This window comes from Budorcas taxicolor, chromosome 2 (genome assembly GCF_023091745.1).
Source record: "Budorcas taxicolor isolate Tak-1 chromosome 2, Takin1.1, whole genome shotgun sequence".
NCBI lineage: Eukaryota > Metazoa > Chordata > Mammalia > Artiodactyla > Bovidae > Budorcas > Budorcas taxicolor.
In genome coordinates this window covers 2,361,430-2,380,324 of record NC_068911.1, presented here as the reverse complement: position 1 = coordinate 2,380,324, position 18,895 = coordinate 2,361,430, and the positions used below count along the sequence as shown (strand labels likewise).

General features: G+C 54.6%; 1 protein-coding gene across 1 annotated transcript in view; it reads left to right on the top strand.

The window, feature by feature from the left end:
• Nucleotides 1-17,876, top strand: part of GNA12 (G protein subunit alpha 12) — a 72,966-nt gene extending 55,090 nt beyond the window's left edge. Inside the window, exons 3-4 of the mRNA XM_052657025.1 lie at nt 14,013-14,063; nt 15,070-17,876. Coding sequence (XP_052512985.1) covers nt 14,013-14,063; nt 15,070-15,639 — 621 coding nt within the window. The 3' untranslated portion in view covers nt 15,640-17,876. The remainder of the gene's footprint in view (nt 1-14,012; nt 14,064-15,069) is intronic.
• Nucleotides 17,877-18,895: the final 1,019 nt, after the last annotated feature.

The window sequence follows — 18,895 nt, the reverse complement described above, 5'->3', positions numbered from 1 at the left end:
CTGGACACGCTGCAGGGACGCTGCATTCCGGGCGAGTGTCTGCCTGTGGAGTGAGGCGCAAGGCCGGCCTCCCCCTGCACGTGGACACTCCTCGCTCCAGCCCTGGTTTCTGAACATCTGTTCTTTCCCCACTGAGTGGCCTTGGCACCCTTGACGAACGTCAGTTGGTCATGCGTGTCTGGGTTCATTTCTGGTTTCTCGGTTCTGTTCCGTTGGCCTGTGTATCTGTCCTTATGCCAGTAACACACTGTTTTGATTGCTGTAGCTTTGCAGCGAGTTTTGAAACCGGAAGCATGAGTCCCCAGCCTTGCTGCGTTTTCCTCACTGTGGTTTTGCTTGCATTCTCCTGAGGATGGATGATGTCAAACAGTTTTGGAAGAAGACTAAAATGGGAGGGAGTTGGTCTTCCTGGAGATCAGCAAGCTACTGCCTGCAGGCTAGCTTTCTTTTGTCTTATTTTAATTTGAACCCCTAGTTTAAATTTTGTTTGTGGGGTTTATTTTTGCATTTAAAGAAGAATATGTGGTAAAGATGACTATATGAAGTCCCTATAACCTAAAACATTTACCCCCTGGATCTTTACAGAAAAAGTCTGTTAACCCCTTCTCTAATAATACGGGCTTCCCTGGGGGCTCAGATGGTGAAGAATCCACCTGCAGTGTGGGAGACCTGGATTTGATCCCTGGGTCAGAAATATTCCCCTGAAGAAGGGAATGGCAACCCACTCCAGTATTCTTGCCTGGAGAATTCCATGAACAGAGGAGCCTGGCGGGCTACAGTCCATGAGGTCGCAAAGAGTCGGGCACGACTGAGCAACTAATCCTTTGACTTTCACTAACAAAACAGATACTAAGCTTTATTTTTTAAAACAATTTAATAACCACTACAATGGAGGTACTGGTACAGAATAAGATACTGTGAATTCTTGCAACTGTCAAAAGCCTCAGTTTCTGAAATCTGGTGAGACTGTAATACCATTTCCTCTTCTCAGAAAGGCCCTTTCAAACCTTGGGCCCATTTTTCTATTGAATTGTCAAATCCAATAAGATCAGTAAATTGGTGGAACTACACAGAAAACAATGAAGGTGGGCCTTGTGTACACACCCAGCTAACTGGATTAGAGACCTGCAAGGGAAAGGCAACACTGTGTCTCTTTCAGGAGGTAAGAAAGTGAAAGTGAAGTTGCTCAGTCGTGTCCGACTCTTAGTGACCCCATGGACTGCAGCCCACCAGACTCCTCCATGGGATTTTCCAGGCAAGAAGACTGGAGTGGGTTGCCGTTTCTTTCTCCAGGCTTTTAGGAGGGAACATGGAAGAATCTTCACGACCTTGGGGTGGGGAAGACCTGAAGTCATGAACAGTGACAGAGGAAAGGATCAGGACTTTGACTGCCATCAAGGGGAGAGCTCTGTTCATCCAGAGAACATCTTCACCACCTCTAACCTGCAGGAAAAAAAAATCATGTCCAGAATACTTAAAGAACCTCTACATGCCTGTAAGAAACAGGCAATTCAATAGAGAAATGGGCCCACAGCTTGAAAAGGCAATTCTGAGAAGTGGAAATGACGTTATGAGCTCACCAGATTTCGGAAACTGAGACATTTGACAGTTCCAAGAATCGACAACGCGGAGTGGCCGGAGCTCTGCTTCAGCCTGTGCTGGGCACGGGGGCGGTTGTAGATGGGGGCCCCCGATGTAGAAGATAGGCTGAGAAAAAGCAAGGGAATTCCTCCACAGTGCACGTGAGTCAGTGTCTCAGCGGTTGTCGTCACCGAGTAGCGTTCCGGTGTGCGGGTAGGCATTTCCTTGATCTGCCCACCAGCTGTGCGGTGGGCATTTGAGTCGTCTCCTCTCTTCAGCTCTGAGGATAATGCTCCTGTGAACGTCCTTATGCTCGTCGCTCAGGCGTGTCCGACTCTTTGCGACCCCTTGGACTGTGGCCCGCCGGGCTCCTCTGTCCATGGGGTTTCTCCAGGCAGCAGTACTGGAGTGAGTTCCCATCCCTTCTCCAGCGGCACCTTCTCGACCCAGGGATCAAACCTGGGTCCCCTGGTTTGAAGTCTTGAAGGAAATATAAATATACCAGTGGTACTTACAAGAGGGAGGAAATTTGGCTCTCTTGGGGCGATTTTCACAGTAAGTGATATTTCATTTTTCTTCCCTGTCTTTCCTTCTTACCCAACATTGTGTGAGACGATAGGAGGACCTCTTAATGATGGTGAGTTTGACGATTCCTCTGGTGGAAGGACAGAGCGAGTCTCTGTCCAGGTAAACCCCGAGCAGCGGTGGTGACCCCGTGTGGGAAACGTCCCCCTTTCTCTCACCGCTGCTTGCTGTGGCCCCGCTGAGGCTGAGCTCCTCTTCGTCCCCGCGGTGCGGGCGGGCCGCGCAGGTCTCTCCTTCGGCTTCTCGATAAATATCGCCTCTTAAAAAGGCACTGGGTCTGCTCACCCTTAGTGCCGAGCGTGATAAAATGTTGTGTCTTCCCCAGGTTCCAAGAAGCAAGATTTTCAAATAACCTACAATTCACCCTCTTATTTACTGAGCTTAATTTTTTTTTTTCCGGAAATATCAAGCAAAATTCCCCGTTTGAGACGCTGGAAAACATTTTGTTTTGAGAAGCAATTTATTGACACCTTTCAAATGTCCCCTTTGTCCAGGAGGTCCCTGCTGCCCAGGCTGCGGGTGGCTTACGTTTCATTTGGCTCTGCTCCTGAGCAAATCCCCGATGTTGTTCTAAGGAGGAACCCCGAGAGCTGCCGGGACTGGGGTTTCCACACCTTCATGGCTGCCCCACGGCCGCGCCCTCTGGGACGTGGCACTTGGCTCACAAGGGGCCCTGGGTTGAAGTCCTCTCTGGCCGGCTCCGGTTCTTGAGGGAAGAGAGCCAACTGGATGACTGCTTCACATCCCAGGTTCCACCGCAAGGGAAAGAGGCAGGGAGCTGACCAGGAAGCAACCGACAACTGACCGCTGTCAGGCGCTGACCGAGGGTGGGTCTCCAAAGCGCCCAGTCAATCTGTTTCACAGAGGAATGTCTTAAGACTCGTCCTCTGTCTTGAATTGCACGTCACCGTCATAGGTGGTTTTGACAGGCTGATCTGGTCCTGAATCATCATCTCCTTTGAATCATTCACCAGAACCTGAATAAACAAGATCATTGATTCAGCCTGATTTGTTTTGTAGCGTAACCTTTTTAACGTCAGAGGTTTACTGATGCAGTTTGTTTTTGGGTTTTTTTAGGTTAAGAGTAGTTAGTGAAAGTGCTGAATTTTGCAGTAGCACGACATGACCCAGTGATAAATACATCATAGGTAGCAGTCGGTGCCCGCTTCCAGAATCTTCTTTACAACACTGCGCCCTGGGAAATGCACGTTTTTGTGGCAGCTGTCTCCAGGTGTCTGGGAGAAGTTCTCTGTTGTCTTCAGCTAGCTTTAGGTCATGGGTCCATGTAGGGTTGAAGAGAAAGTCAGCGAAGGTCTGCAGAGCACCACCCCACTCCACGGTCGAGGGGATGTGGAGAAGCTATTCCAGACGAGGCGTTTGCTCAGACAGTCGGCATGGCCAAAGGAAGAAGCCCTCAGTGGGCCCCCTGTGCTGGGCTCCACGCGTTCTCTGCCAGATGAAGCACACAAACATCGGTGCGGAGCGCACACTGGCCGGCCCGCCGCCATGCAGCCATCCGGTGCAAACCCCCCCCCGGCTCCCGCCTCGCATCACGGGCCTGCGTTTCTCCTGTGAGCCTCCTTGGGCACTTGTGCTGCCCCGTGTGCTCAGATAGGGGCGTCTCTCCCGAGATGCTGCTCGTTTCTGCTCAGCAGAAAGCTAGAGGCTTGGCTGAGGGCAGAGAGTTGGCCCCCAGGAACTCCAGTCCAGACGACTTGTGGAGTCAGGGTCCTGGGGCCAGACCTGCCAGCCACCAACGTGGCACAGTGGCCGCGTGTGAGGAACTGGGCGGCCCAGGAGCACCCGGGGCTCCCCGCCTCTGGCCTCCCCGCCAGCCGCACCCCCGGCTCCCTGTGCAGAGCTTGCCTTTTCCTGCTTCCCAGCGCCAAGCGGCGAGCCCGTGGGTGAGTCAGGCTTTGGCAGACAGAAGGCTGCTTTGAGCCTTTCTCTTCCCCTTTTGTTCTGCCGAGGAGGGGGAGGATGTGAGCGTCCAGCTGCAGGCGCCCTGACCCCAGCGCGGGGGCCGAGGGCGTCCACATGATGTCGTCCCCTCTGTCCCCAGCCTTCGTGTTGGGAGTGGGATTCCCATTCCTGTGTCAACTTGATTTGTGGGACGTGCACTTGAGCTCAGCCCCGCAGGCTGGTTAGTTACTGCACAGCCTTGTACAGGAGGCAGAGTCTGGCCTGGGGGATGAGTTGCTGCTTTGATCTTGAGCAAGTTGATCTTTGGTTTCTTCACCTGGAGAATGGGAAAAATCCTACCCTTTTGCATCAGATAATAGGCGCGGATATGCACAGGCTCGAGGGCCTGTTTACTGGCCTCGAGGCCCAGCTGGGTGAGCGGTCTGTGCGGATCCAGCCACCTGCCCATCTGCGACGGCTGACACCCCAGACACCCGTGAGCTGTGTTAGCCAGCACCGTGCGGGCCCTGGGACTCCTCCTAGGAATGGAAGCTCTGTGCAGACCATAGCTCTGTGGTGCCCAAATCAGTTTTTTGGCATGTCTCGATTTTATGGGCTTCCCCGCTGCTTTTCCTCTGTCGTTAGGGGCCAGAGTGGGGCCGGGAGCTGTGGGGTGAGGGCTGGCCCCGCACTTCGCAGGAGGGTGAGGCGGTCAGTGACGCGGGCTCCAGGGGTGGCTACGCTGCTGGGCAGGTGGACGGCCTCTCACACTGGCATTTTGTCGGCTGACAGATGGGACGAGGTGGACTGAGTTGGAGCTGAATTTTAAGCGGTCGCCCGGACACCACTGAGCACCTGCAGAGCTGGTCAGCACCACCCACCCCAGGAGGCACGCGCGTCCTGCCGCTGCCGCCTGCTCACACTTGTACCACAACCATGCTGATGGTGGTTTTCCAGAAGTCCATTTTGGCAACTATCCACGATACTTTTTCTTTTAAGCAAGTTCATGTAAACAGGAAAGAAGAACCAATAGTATCCAGATTGTAAATCCAGTGAAATTTGATTTGGGTTTAGGATTGACAGGCTTGTTCCGGAAGCACACACACTGTAAAGTGAGGATCGTCCGTCCTTAGGAGTTAGATGATTCTGGGGAGTCACATGGTCCCTTCCATTAGCTGAGGGGGGCACGCAGCCCTTTAAGCCTCCTCTTTCTCTGCAGCCTGAACACCATCAGGTAAAAAGAAAAGCTCCCTGGGTTCTCTCCTTTGCTTTCACTCCTGTGTAGTCTCACCTGTCACCAGCTCAGCCGTTCTGCAGCACTCAGGGGGCGGAGGGCTGGGCTCAGCCAGGGGACCACTCCCGGTGCAGAGCTGGGGCCTGAACTTCACGTGAACTCGTGAGCAAAGCTTGGAAAGGATTCCCACGGTCGATATCCAGGTGACGAGGCAAACCAGCTGGGTCTCGTGAGGTTTGTGCCCCACTGTGACTCCATCTGAATTTTATAGCTTTGAGTCGAAACTGACAAGCTGTCCCAAGACAAGATGTGGACCGTGAGGACTGCGCGGGCTGACCCTGCTGAGACCATGGACTGGGTAAGACGAGCCGGAGTGAGGGGCAGTTTGGCCAGAAGACGCCCCCTCCCTCCCAGCCCCACTTCCTACCAGGGTCTCAAAGCTGCTCCCCTTTGATTCTTCCCTGAAGCTAGTGCTGCGCTGCCAGGGAAGCCCCTCCTGCAAAGACGAGGGCTGTCCCTGGAGGAAAGATTAGCGTTCGGGAGCTAAACTTGGCTCCCTGGATTAGCTGCCTGTAGAAGGAAGTGGAGATGGATTTGGAGGAGGGGGTTGGGAAGACTTAAAGGGACAGTGTCAGGCTTTGAAAGGTGATTCCGGGGGACTCGTGGGACGTGTGTGCTGGGGCGGCCTCTCCCAGGCTCTCACGTGGCATCTGTGAGCGCGGTCACCCACCTACCATCATGGCAGAGGGGCGTCTCTGGAGTAGAGAAGTAAGGAAAACCAGTGTGGACGTCTGGGTGGAGAAGCTCTTGTGCTTCCCCTCATGTCTGGGAAAGACCGATAGGATTGATTACTTAGATTGATCAGTGAACAGTGCTGATAAGCACTCTGAGTCCCACTGTGTGCCAGAGGAGCTGGACTTGACTAGGACGTTTCAGTTCAGTCCAGTTGCTCAGTCGTGTCCAACTCTTTGCGACCCTGTGGACTGCAGCACACCAGGCTTGCCTGGCGTTCAGGGAGTAAGACACGTGGGCTTCAGAAAAGGCACCACGACTCAGGTGAACCTGGATGACTTGGGGTAAAAGTGACATCGCTTACCAGGAAATCCTGAATAATTCATCATTTACTGCCGTCTGAGTCAGCTCGCAAGGGTTCTCGAGGCAAAACACAGACGATAGGGAGGAACAGAGACCGCCTCTCAGGAAGCATAGGGGCCCCGTCCCCCGTGCTTGTTTCCCAGCCACGTGTTTCTGCTGCTGTGACTGTTGTGCGGTGTCGAGGGACGGCTATTTTGAAACTTCACGTGAGCAGTATAAACCTCTCACGGTGACTTGTCTCCTCACCCCCGTTTTGTTTGGAGACTCATCGTGTTGAGGCCCATGGTGGTGGTCCCTTCCTGCCGATTCTTCCGGGGTTCTCTGTCTTACTCGAAGCTGCAGTTTGCGTGTGCGACCTGGGGGCGTCTCCAGCGTTGGAGCATCGTGGCTGGTACACCGCGCCAGAGCTTTCTAGGGCAGTGGCTTTCAGTGTGGGCCGGGGGTCCTTCCAAGGGCTCCTCCACAAGGTCAAAACCACCTTCCTGGTGATACTGAGACGTGACTCGCCTTTCTCAGCCCGCTTCTTCCAGGGTGTGGGGCAGGGCTCTCCAGAGGCCGGGTGACACCTTGGCATTGTCTCAGGGCGTCTCGCTGGGTGGATGCTTGTATGTCTTTGTATTTTAAGTTCTCTCAGGTTTAATTTCTAATATGGTAAATATTGGTGGTTTGGGAGCTATTGTGTTTTGGAGGCTTTTTTCCTTTGGGTTATTTGAATAAGTTAGTGAAAATACAGAGCTTTCCATAAAAAGCCTGAAGAAACCAGATTCTGACTCATCCCATTTGTTTTGAGTTAGCTAAGGACTAACGCCTAAGCAAGAGATTTCTCAGACATTTATTAGGCTTTTTAATGCTTCTATTTTATGTTGATGCGGCCTCCCGATTGCAAGGAGGAGGAGGCGTTTCTTAGCGCCATCCTGATGGCGGGGGAGGGAGGAGCTGGCTTTTCTGTAGGCCCTCGATAGTAGACAGAGGTCAGGAACACACTGAGTTTTTAAAGGAAATAATGTTTAAGCTCACGTTAAGTTTCAGCTTTGAAAAAATGCATGTCATCATTCACCGGCAGGCATTCAGTCCCTGCTAACACAAGCAGGCCCCCTGGGGACGTGGCCTTCCCTCTGATGGCTCACGGGGCTTTGCCTGAAGAAATGAATTATTAATGGTTTACCTGCTGGGTGACAAGTGGCTACACTGCAGCAGCTTCAGACAAGAGCACCGATGCCCTGTCTCACGTGTGTGCCTCAGGACTCCTGCCTCCTGGAGCACGCGGGGCCTCTGCTCAGGTCTTACCAGGCTGAACTCAGGAGTCGGTGGGGCCGCAGCCTCCTCTGAGCTCCTCAGCTGTTCCCAGCTCGCCCATCTCTGCTGCTGCTGCTGCTGCTAAGTCGCTTCAGTCGTGTCCAACTCTGTGCGACCCCATAGACGGCAGCCCACCAGGCTCCCCCATCCCTGGGATTCTCCAGGCAAGAACACTGGAGTGGGTTGCCATTTGCTTCTCCAATGCATGAAAGTGAAAAGTGAAAGTGAAGTCACTCAATCGTGTCCGACTCTGTGCAACCCCATGGACTGCAGCCCACCAGGCTCCTCCGTCCCTGGGATTTTCCAGGCGAGAGGACTGGAGTGGGTGCCCCTGCCATCTCCCACCCCCACCCCCACCCCCGTCTCTGGCAAGATGCGTCTCCTCACAGCCGCTGGACTGATCTTTTTCTCGCTAGTTGTTGGTGGCCAGAGACCGCGCCCGGCTCCCAGGACTGCCCTCAGCTCCCCCCCGCAGAGCCCTCCTCTCACAGCATGGCCGAGTGCTGCCCCGGCTGAGTGGCCAAATGCGGACTGTCTCTTCGCGTGTTTGCCTGCCATCTGTGTGTCCCCTTAGACAGATCCTGTTGGTTGAAGCATTCATAGATGTGACACCACAATCAATTTTGGTTTTATCAAAATCCAAAACTTTTGCTCTGCAAAAGGCCCTTTTACGAGGATGGAAAGACAAGCTACAGATGAGAGAAGGTCCTCACCAACCACATTTCTAACACAGGGCTTGTATCTGGAGTGTCTAAGGAACGCTTACAATTAATAGTAATAAAACAGTCCAACTAGGAAATGGACAAAAGATACAAAGAGATTTCACCTAAGAGGACACAGATGGCAGACAAGCACAGGAAGAGACGCTCGGCATCGAGACCCACTGGGTCACAGCAGAGCAAGGGACGTGCAAGCTAGTGACGAAAACTTGTTAAGTAGTTCTTAGAAGAGGAACACTAGCGTCCCTACCAAAGGCTGGCGAGGGCGTGGAGAAGCTAGATGCCTGCGCATCACTGGAGGGAATGTACAGCGACACAGCCATGCTGGGAAAGCGTTTGAGAGTTTCTTTAAAAAAAGACAAAACTATACTTACTGAACATATACTTACCATAAAACCCAGAGATCCTGATCCTGGGCATTCATCCCAGAGAGATGAGAACTGTGTCCACACATCTGCGCGTGAATGTCCATAGCATCTTCATTTGTAATTCCTAAACTGTGGAAACCACCGAAATGTCTCCAGATCAGTGAGTGTAAATAAGCCATGGCTCATCCATACCAGACGTCACCGCTCAGGAGTAACGAGACAGACTCGATACACACAGCAGCTGGTTGGATCTCCAGGCATTTTGCCAAGTTTAAAAAAAAGAAAAAATTTTCAAGAGGTTACCTTCTGCCTGATTCCACTTAAAGTACATTCTAGAAAAGGCAAAACTATACAGAGAACAAGCCAGTGACTGTGAACTGTGGAGATGAGCTGACACGAGTGTCTGCCAGAGACGAGGGCTGGCAGAGGCGGGGGGGGCCACCTCTGTGTTGACGGATCAGATCTCTGTGTGGATTGTGGGAGCAGGGCAAGGTGGCTGGGGGCATCGCAAGCATCCACAGATGTGCACAGAGCGTCGGTGCCCTGACTGCTGCGCTGTAATCACATAAGCTGGAGCTGTTGGGAAATGAGGTGACGGGGGCACTAGGCTGTCTGCCCTCTTTGCAACTTTCTGTGCATCTGTGGTTATTTCAAAATACAAAACATACCCTGCAAAACAGCACAGAAATTTTCCCTGAGTATTTTATGTTAGTACCAAATGAAATTTTTTTCAAATTTTAAATTCCACTTATTTAAGGCTCGCATATAAAATACACTTGGTTTTGTATATTGACCTTGTATCTTATGAATTTTCTGAACTCCTTGACTCAATTGTTAGCTTTTATTATAGATTCTTGAGGATTTTGTATGCAGTTCTATGATCTGCAAATTCAAACAGTCCTATGACTTTGCAAATTGCAAACCTTGAGAAATATAAGCATCTGTGAGTCCATGTGGATAACAGATAAACAGGGGAGAAGGGAGGACTCTCGTTTACAGTAGAGAAGGTCCATCGCAGACCAGTGGTTGCTGTACTGATTGGAAAACCATTTTGGTAAAGATTGGAAACGTCACAAAAGCTGCCACCTCAGGGGGAGTCGCTGCGTTCTTCAGAAAGATCAGAGTTTCAGATTAAAGGAGGTGGGAGAAAGCAGACAGCTACATGCTGCCCTCGATTCCAGGCTGAAGTTGGTGCTGGAGGAGGCCATGCTGCCCCACCATGCCCACATCACCTCTCCCAGGGTTGCTGTGGGCATGGACGCAGGTATCCTGGAGCCTGGGGTGTGTCCGCTGAAGCTTTCAGGGGTAAATGGACAACTTCCTCTCAAGTGGTTTTTAAAAAGAAGTATATGGGAAATAGATGGAGAAACAGTGGAAACAGTGTCAGACTTTATTTTGGGGGGCTCCAAAATCACTGCAGGTAGTGATTGCAGCCATGAAATTAAAAGACGCTTACTCCTTGGAAGGAAGGAAAGTTATGACCAACCTAGACAGTATATTGAAAAGCAGAGATATTACTTGGCCAACAAAGATCCGTCTAGTCAAGGCTGTGGTTTTTCCAGTGGTCATGTATGGATGTGAGAGTTGGACTGTGAACAAAGCTGAGTGCTGAAGAATTGATGCTTTTGAACTGTGGTGTTGGAGAAGACTCTTAACAGTCCGTTGGACTGCAAGGAGATCCAACCAGTCCATCCTAAAGGAGGTCAGCCCTGGGTGTTCATTTGAAGGAGTGATGTTGAAGCTGAAACTCCAGTACTTTGGCCACCTCATGTGAAGTGTTGACTCATTGGAAAAGACCCTGATACTGGGAGGGATTGGGGGCAGGAGGAGAAGGGGACGACAGAGGATGAGATGGCTGGATAGCATCACCGACTCGATGGACATGAGTTTGAGTGAACTCCGCCAGTTGGTGATGGACAGGGAGGCCTGGCGTGCTGTGATTCATGGGGTCGCAAAGAGTCGGACACAACTGAGCCACGGAACTGAACTGATAGGCAGTTAACCCTTGAACAGCTTGCGGGTTGGGGCGCTGACCCCACGCAGTCAAAGATCCAAGCATAACTTTACAGTCGTCTGACCTTGGAGCATGCAGTGTGTGTGTGTGTGTTTGTTTGTTTTAAAAAGTGCGTGTCGGTGGACCTGTCCCGTTCAAACCCACATTGTTCAAGGGTCAGCCCTGAACCGGAAGGAAGAGAGCAAAGCGCACAGCAGGCTGATGGCAGGCAGGTGACGGGCGTCTGGGTGCTCTTCCTACGCTGCTTGCATCGTCTTCACGCGCGCGGCTCATGGCCCCAGTGAGACTTGGGATTTGGGTTCTGCTGCTGCGTTGCAGAGGCTATAATCCTGATGTGAATTCCCCAAAATGTAGAAAGGCGATAGGCAGCCTTGTTCCATTAAATGTAAGTTAAGTCTTAAACTCAGTGTCTGTTAAGTAACAGGAATGAAAATCTGACCTTAAGAATAGTTGTTTTTATGGTTCATTCCCAGGTGGCTCAGTGGTAGAGAACCTGCCTGCCAATGCAGGAGGCATAAGAGACGCAGGTTCCATCCCTGGGTTGGGAAGATCCCCTGGGGGAGGGCATGGCCACCCACCCAGTATTCTGGCCTGGAGAATCCCATGGACAGGGGAGCCTGGGGGGCTGCAGTCACATGGGGTTTTTAATATTCAGCTATTTTAAAATTTTGTCTTTCCAATTTGTGTCTAAATGAATGAGCCAGACTTCCGAATCCTCTCACTCACCATAGACAAGCCCTGTGTTAAGAATTTAAGAATTAATTCTGCTGAGTACAGGAACATAGGAACGACTTGTGTGTGGACAGAGGGCTGGGAACTGGAGAGCCGCCTGGCCCAAAGTGGACGTTAGAGGCTGTTTCCTTGGTAACCACTGGTGGCCTTGCTTCCCACCGCCTCCGCCTTCACGCTTGTGCCCCGCCTAACCCACCCCGCCCAGCCTCGCCCTGTGCCCCGCACAGCCTCTGCCAGCAGTTCTTGACCCCAGCGGGCCCTCTTCCATGCACACACCTCCCCTGTGATACTGACGGGAAAAACCAGAACTCAGCCAACCGTGGGAGACTGGGTCAGATCATGGCAGACAGAGGGGTTGTGAAGAGCCCGTTTTCATGTATTCCTTTTTGGTAGCTCACATTACTCCAGTAGCCATCCAGAGACCTGGCGCTTCGCGCCTCACGTGACGTCTTCCCGCCTCACGTGACACCGTGTTCCCATAACAGTGCTCATCCTAGTCCATTCTGGCTGCCGTAATAAAGACACCACAGGTGTGAACAGTCGCCCCCTTTGAGGCAGTGAGACAAGCTGCCAAGACGATCGAGCCGACCATCCTGGTGGAGAAGGAAGCCATGAAGGTCCTTTTATATTAGCGCTCGTTGTGTCGGAAGGTCCACTGAGATGACCCTGATTTCAAGCTCAGTAGCTGGAAATGTTCAAAGTCAGACTAGGGCAGTGATTCCCTTCCTTCCTTAGTACATGCTTGCTCATGAGCGTGGGGCGTTTCCACATCGCACCCCTGTGTTGGGGTTCCGCCCTTGCACCCACATCACAGCGTCCCCGGGGCATCCCTGTTGCCAGGACGCTTCGTGGCCAGGCAGGCCGAGACACCCCAACCCTGGCCTGACTCAGGCAGGAGCAGCTGCACCATGAGCCGCCCCGCCTGCCTCCCGGATGGATGCGGGTCGGGTCGGGGAGCTCTCGTCGCGCCTGGAAGGCCCCGAGTGAGGAGTGGCGGGAGGACAGAGACGGGGGTTTCGGGGAGGAAGGAGCCCCGGACCAGGTGCGCTGGCCGGCCGCTCTCGCTCCCCGGCTGTTTCCTGTCGGCCCGGGAGCAGGCGGGACGTGCAGACGGAGCAGGAGCTCTCTCGGCAGAAGGGATGCCGGCTGCTGGGCCTCTGCCCCTCGAGGAGGAGCCGTGTGCGGGGGGAGGTGGGGCGGGGCTGGTGCGTGGGCGCCCACCCTGGCTCCCGGGCAGAGCCCGCCTGTGCCCCGGCAGCTGTGACGCCAGGGGCGGAGCGTGCCTCGATCCCTGGTCTGTGCTGTCCCGGGAGAAGCGTCCGTCCCTTAAACACGTGCTCTCCTCCGCGGCGGCCACGGGCCTCCTCGAAACCAGAGGTGGGTTCTTCACTAGAGGAAGCCACCCCCGCTCCTTCCTTTCACGTGGGAGACCCGCAGCGGGGAGGGCCCCGGGGCTTCCGCAGGACGTCATACGAGCCCACGCTCTCGTCCGGAACCTTTCCGACGAGCTTCCTGCTTCCGAGTCCAGGACGTCCCCTGCTGTGCACGTGTCTGTGCGCGCGCGCGCACGGCCGCTCTCCACTGCCGTGAGTGCGTGGCTGGCGTGGCTTCCCCGGGAGGGCTCCTCCCGCCATCGTCGCTGGGCCCTGTCTGCACCGTGGGGCTCAGAGTGAATCCTGCAGGAAGTGGAGTCCTCTGGGCACACGGGGTGTAATTAAGTGTTAACGTCCCACTTTTTAACGGGAGTTTTTGCCCATTCACTCACCACTTCCTCTGTTTGCTTCGTTTAATCGACACTGAAGATCCTCTAAACCTTCCTTTCTCTCCATGAGAGCCGCGGTGTCAGCTGACTCACTCCTCTGAGAACAGGACAGTGACCGATTCGAACGGTCACTTCTAGCTAGCGATCAGTCAGTTTGTGTCGACATGCAGTCCAGAGAACGTCCAGGGGCTAGAGAAAGACTGACCATCCGTTCACGGAAATCCAGACCAGAGTCTCCTGGTCCTGCGCGGTGAGTCAGGTCATGCTAGCGTGGAGTCGTGACAGAGCCTCAGCTTGTTTCTAGAAGCTGGAGCTTGTTTCTAGAAGCTGGAGCTTGTTCTGTTGTGTGCCGCTTCTCAAATAGCAGATGAGCCTGGGGCACACCGGCCGACCCTGCCGGGAGCGAAGCCACCCACAGGGGCCAAGTCTCACGGCCGGCTCCCCGGCTGCAAAGGCAGGGACCCACCTGGTCAAAGAGTTGCTGCCGTTGCTTTGAAAAACACAGTCTGAATTTGAACTTGGGCATCAGAGCTAGAGAAACTGCATTTTTAAAAAGCTTTTGTTTTTTATTTTGAAAAACATATACCCCTTTAGCCTTTTCACTTGGCCTTCCTGTTTACACGCAGGCTGGACAGCACTCACACCACCCGATTGAGTTCTCCCGTTTACCACCTCAGGGTCCTCAGTCCAGGCTGAGTCTTGACTTTTCTTTCTTCCACGACAGGGTGAATCGGTGAAGTACTTCCTGGATAACTTGGACCGGATTGGCCAGCTGGTGAGTGAGGCCCCCCATGCCCAGAGCCGGTGACACGTGCATGCGGCCCAGAGCAGCCCCCAGGGCAGGGACCCCCGCTGCCCTCCCAAGCCTTGCCTCATGTCCAAAGACCAGCACCATTGCCACACTCATCCCTTAACATCAGCCAGTGTCCAGTCGGTTTCAAGACCTTCCCTGTTGTCCCACTAAGGTTCTCTTGTGGGTGCCGCTGTCCTTCAGCAGTCTCGAGTCCACCCCACAAAGTCGGTCCACGGCACTTGGCCTTCATTCAGCCCAGAGCTTTCTCCTTCCGTCTGTTTGTTTCTTTCAGTCTGTCTGTTGGGGTGGTTGGAGCATCTCCCCCGCGGGGCTTCTACCATCTCCAGCGCTGTTGGAGACATTCCCCTCTCCCCCGATCACCTCGTGGATGGGTCGTTGGGTCGAGAGGCTTCCTCCCTGCTGGGGTTTCTGGCAAAGGTGCTGCCAGAGAGCTGGTGAGCAGGAGTCACTGGAGGATTGTAACAGGGCAGGATCAAAGGGCTTCGAGTGACCACATTTGCCGTGTGCTGCTGAAGACTTTAAAGGTTTCTCCAAGAATAACATACTAAATATATTGCAGGCTAAATTTAAGCAGCATTGCAAAACCTAAGCTAAGTCAGTTCAGAGTCAGGGTTTGGAACGCATGTGCCCTGGAAGTTAGAGAAATAGAAAGGCAGCCAAGATGCAGGAGGAGAGCGAGGGGGCGGTTCCCATGGAGAAGAGAGGAGACGAGGCCCCAGGCTGGGCCTGGCCTGAGGGTCCTGCTCGTCCTTCCTAAGGCTGGTGAGCCCCTTCTTCGTTCTGAAGCAAGCCACCTAGTTCCTTCACTGTCTGTTTCATGGTGAATTTATATTCCTGTAAATGAAAGTCGCGTCTGGTATCTGGTTCAGCTTCTCGCAGAAGTCCCTGTAACTTTCCCCCCGCTGCATCTGTTCGTCCCTGTCCTCTCATACCCTCCTCTCCACCGCCTCCTTACCTACTTTTACAGAACTACTTCCCGAGCAAGCAGGACATCCTGCTGGCAAGGAAGGCCACCAAGGGCATCGTGGAACACGACTTTGTCATCAAGAAGATCCCCTTCAAAATGGTGGACGTGGGTGGCCAGCGGTCCCAGCGCCAGAAGTGGTTCCAGTGCTTCGACGGGATCACGTCCATCCTGTTCATGGTCTCGTCCAGCGAGTATGACCAGGTGCTCATGGAGGACAGGCGCACCAACCGCCTGGTGGAGTCCATGAACATCTTCGAGACCATTGTCAACAACAAGCTCTTCTTCAACGTCTCCATCATCCTGTTCCTCAACAAGACGGACCTGCTGGTGGAGAAGGTGAAGACTGTCAGCATCAAGAAGCACTTCCCGGACTTCAGGGGCGACCCGCACAGGCTGGAGGACGTGCAGCGCTTCCTGGTCCAGTGTTTCGACCGGAAGCGGCGGAACCGCAGCAAGCCCCTGTTCCACCACTTCACTACCGCCATCGACACCGAGAACATCCGCTTCGTGTTCCACGCCGTGAAGGACACCATCCTGCAGGAGAACCTGAAGGACATCATGCTGCAGTGACGGGCCGCCCTCGCCCCGCCGGCCCTCCCTGGCCCCACCGGCCGCGGGCCGGCCTGCCCGCCTGCGCGAGGTCCCGACCCCGAGCCCTGGACACCGGGCTCGGGGTGCGAGGCCCACGCTCGGCCGCAGGAGGGGGCGCGTGGACGCAGCTACTGAACCCTGGGGACTCGTGAAACTACTGAAAGTCCAGCGGTCACTGTGACGTTGCCGTGTGACGCCTGAACACAGCTTTCTCTTCTCACAGAAGCCGCTCCTTTTCTGACACAGTTTAATCGGGGACTGCGTGTCTGCACACATGCTCTGTTTTAGTGACCGAGACGCAAACAGCGGCGTCTCTTCTCTCCAACTAGTGAGTGCTTGGTGGGGCATTGCCTGGCGGGGTCCTAGGAGTTTGGAGGAGGGGGAGTGCGGGCTGAGCTCCGGGGGGCCCACCACCACCTCCCCGAGGGGGCGCGTTGCCTTTTCAGTCTCTGGTGCCAATTTTCTGAGAGGCCCCGGCCGTTAGGTTAGAGGTGGGGAGTGAGAGCCCGCAGGGGCCTTGCCTTAACGCCCCCACACCTGTGCCTTCCTCCTGCCTGTCCTATCGGCCATGGCCCGCGGGGGAGGTGTGGGCCGGGTGCTGCCTTGAATCCCCCCTCCTCTTCGCATGGGGTGGGGGGTGGTGCCTGCTTGCCCTGTGCCCACCCCTGCCCCTCCGCAGAGCCCTCACACCAGCTGGTCTTGCGGACTGCCCTCCATCTCCCAGTCGTCTCACACGTGTGGTCGGCTCGGGGAGCCCGCCTTCTCTGCGGGAAGCCGCGTGCCCCCTCCTCTCGGGGCCCCCTGAGAGCTGGCGGCGGGGCCCGCAGCGCCTCCCTTAACACCCCAGGCTCCGCTGCCTCCCTAGATGGCAGGTTCTCATCACGGTCCCTCGCTTCCACTAACACACACACACTTATCGGAAACACTGTTGGCCGAGGCCGCCTCTGGGGGCTGCTGCGGAGGCTGAAGTGGCGCCGTGTGCCGTGAGCCTGACCCTCGGGGAACGTGTCTGGCTGCCCTGCCCAGGTGTCTCTCACTGTGTTTAAAAATACATTGCATTCCAAACCAGTCCCCGCCACATATGACTCTGCTCAACAGTGTCCGGCGTGCTGAGGCCTTGTCCAGCATTTAAACAAGGAAAAGGCTTCCTCCACCAGCGGCCCAGCCTGTGCCTGTGGCTGAGGGCCGCGCTGCTCCCAGCCTGCGTCCCAGTGGGGGTCCTGCTCCCCTTCACCAGCAGATAAACTGATCCAGCTCATGGCAGATGCTGGCCCAGAAGGAAAGGGAGGGGCAGACATGCTTCTGAGTCATCCTTGTTATCCAGCATTTAATGAGGAGACAGCGTGAAATCCTGTTTCTCTCTGGGCCCTCAAGATTTCCTGTCCATGTTTGCTGGGTTTGGGCTCTTTTTGGCTGGAGAAAAGTTGCTGTTTTTGTACTGCTTCCTGTGGCTCTTTGTAAACCGAAAGGACGTGCCCGGGATCAGGGCCAGTGACCGAGGTTTAAAGGAGAAAGAACCCTCTGGATGGACTGTGTCCGGGCATCCTGAGACCCCACCGTCCTCGGGGCTCAGGCGCCCCTCGCCCACAGGTTCCCATCGCACATGTGTGTGCAGATCCACGCTCTTCTGCCAACCTGGAAACCACCCCTTGAGCTGGCAGAGGCGGCGGCCCCGAGGTGGGTGTGGCCAGCTTTTGAATGGCTTGCTGGCAAGTTGGCATCCACCTGGTCAGGGAGCGCGGTTTGTCCTTCAGACGGTCAGTCGTGGCTGCCGGCTCACCCTCAGATCCGGGAGCGAGCTCACATTGAGGGGCCGTGACTGTGCTGATGTATCCTGGGAGGCAGGGCACGGCCTGGCCCAGACCTGACCCACTTCCTTCCCTTCGGCCAGGAGCAGTCCTCGTGCTGAGCTGAGCGGGCGTGAGCGCACTCAGCCCTCCGTTCCAGGATCTGTGCTCGTCAGAAACAGGGACGGCTCCGCAGGCACCCCTGAAACCATCCGCAGCCTTTCCACACATAGTCAGGGTCACTTCTCTCCCAGCCGTAGGCCTTGGCATTGTTTTAGTCTCACCGTCACCGCGATTTGCTCTTCTATGTTCAGATGTTGGAGCAGGAGATGGTCCGCCTCATCGGTCAGTGCAAAGGTGCGACAATGAACCTCCTCGAACGAAGACTTCCTCCTCCTCCTCGTCGTCACTCGGTTCACGCCTGAGGACACGTGCATTTTTTTACTATGTTTTTTTAACTTCAGTTTGTAGAGAAATTGCCTCAAAGATATTGCATTATAGCTTTGTAATTTATAGAGATCTCTAGACTCCTTATTCTGGTAATTTTTTTTACTTCTTTGATAAAAATGAGTCAGGTTATTTCAACTCTTAAGATCAGAAAATCATCTTGAAACAAGATCCTTAGTTCTGACCGACTCACTCAGGCATCCTGGGAACAGATGCTCGCTGCCTCGACGCCATGAGCAAAAGCAGCATCGGGGCAAGAGTCGTCAGAGCGTGTTGCTCGCGGCTTGCGCTCCGTGCGTGGCGTCTCTGCATCGGCAGGAGGGGCTGGCTTGACGATCTGACCGCCTTCGCTCTCTGGATATTTATTAAAATAAATCCTTAGTTTTTCTTAATGAAAAATATCACTCAGCAGTCAAAGCCAACATGCAATTTTTCAGTCCCCAAGTTCAGAGCCCTTGGAGAACTCAAGCCCTGATGGTCCGTGAAGGTTGTCACTTGTCGGTCACAGTTCTTCTTTCCACGCTTGGGACACAAGGCGACCAGGAGAGCTGCCACTAACACGGTTCTGTGTGGACACCTCTGGAGCACGGCTTCAGGACGGGGAGGGGCGGCAGGAGCACAGACACGCGTGTGCACGAGGGGGGCCCTGAGCCCACCTGCTGGGGGAGACCTGGGACAGACGTGGGCGTGTCCAGAGATGGGAGGCGGGCCAGCGTGCCCAGAAAACGGGAACCCAGCGACGCAGGGCAAGAGCGGCTCCCAGTCACCAGAGCTCGCGGCACCCGATTCTTTTCCAGAAAAGCAACGTGCGCAGTGTCCACGGCCGTCGCCTGGCAAGGCGCTGTGTACATCCGTGTGCGGGGCCTCAGCGGCCCGCGGTAGGCAAGGCAGCCCCCTGCCCACCCCAGGGCAGAGCAGAGATGCTGCCCGCCCCAGAACAGAGCAGAGACGCTGCCCGCCCCTGCAGAGAAGCGTGTGCTCCTCACCCACGTGCCTGGGGG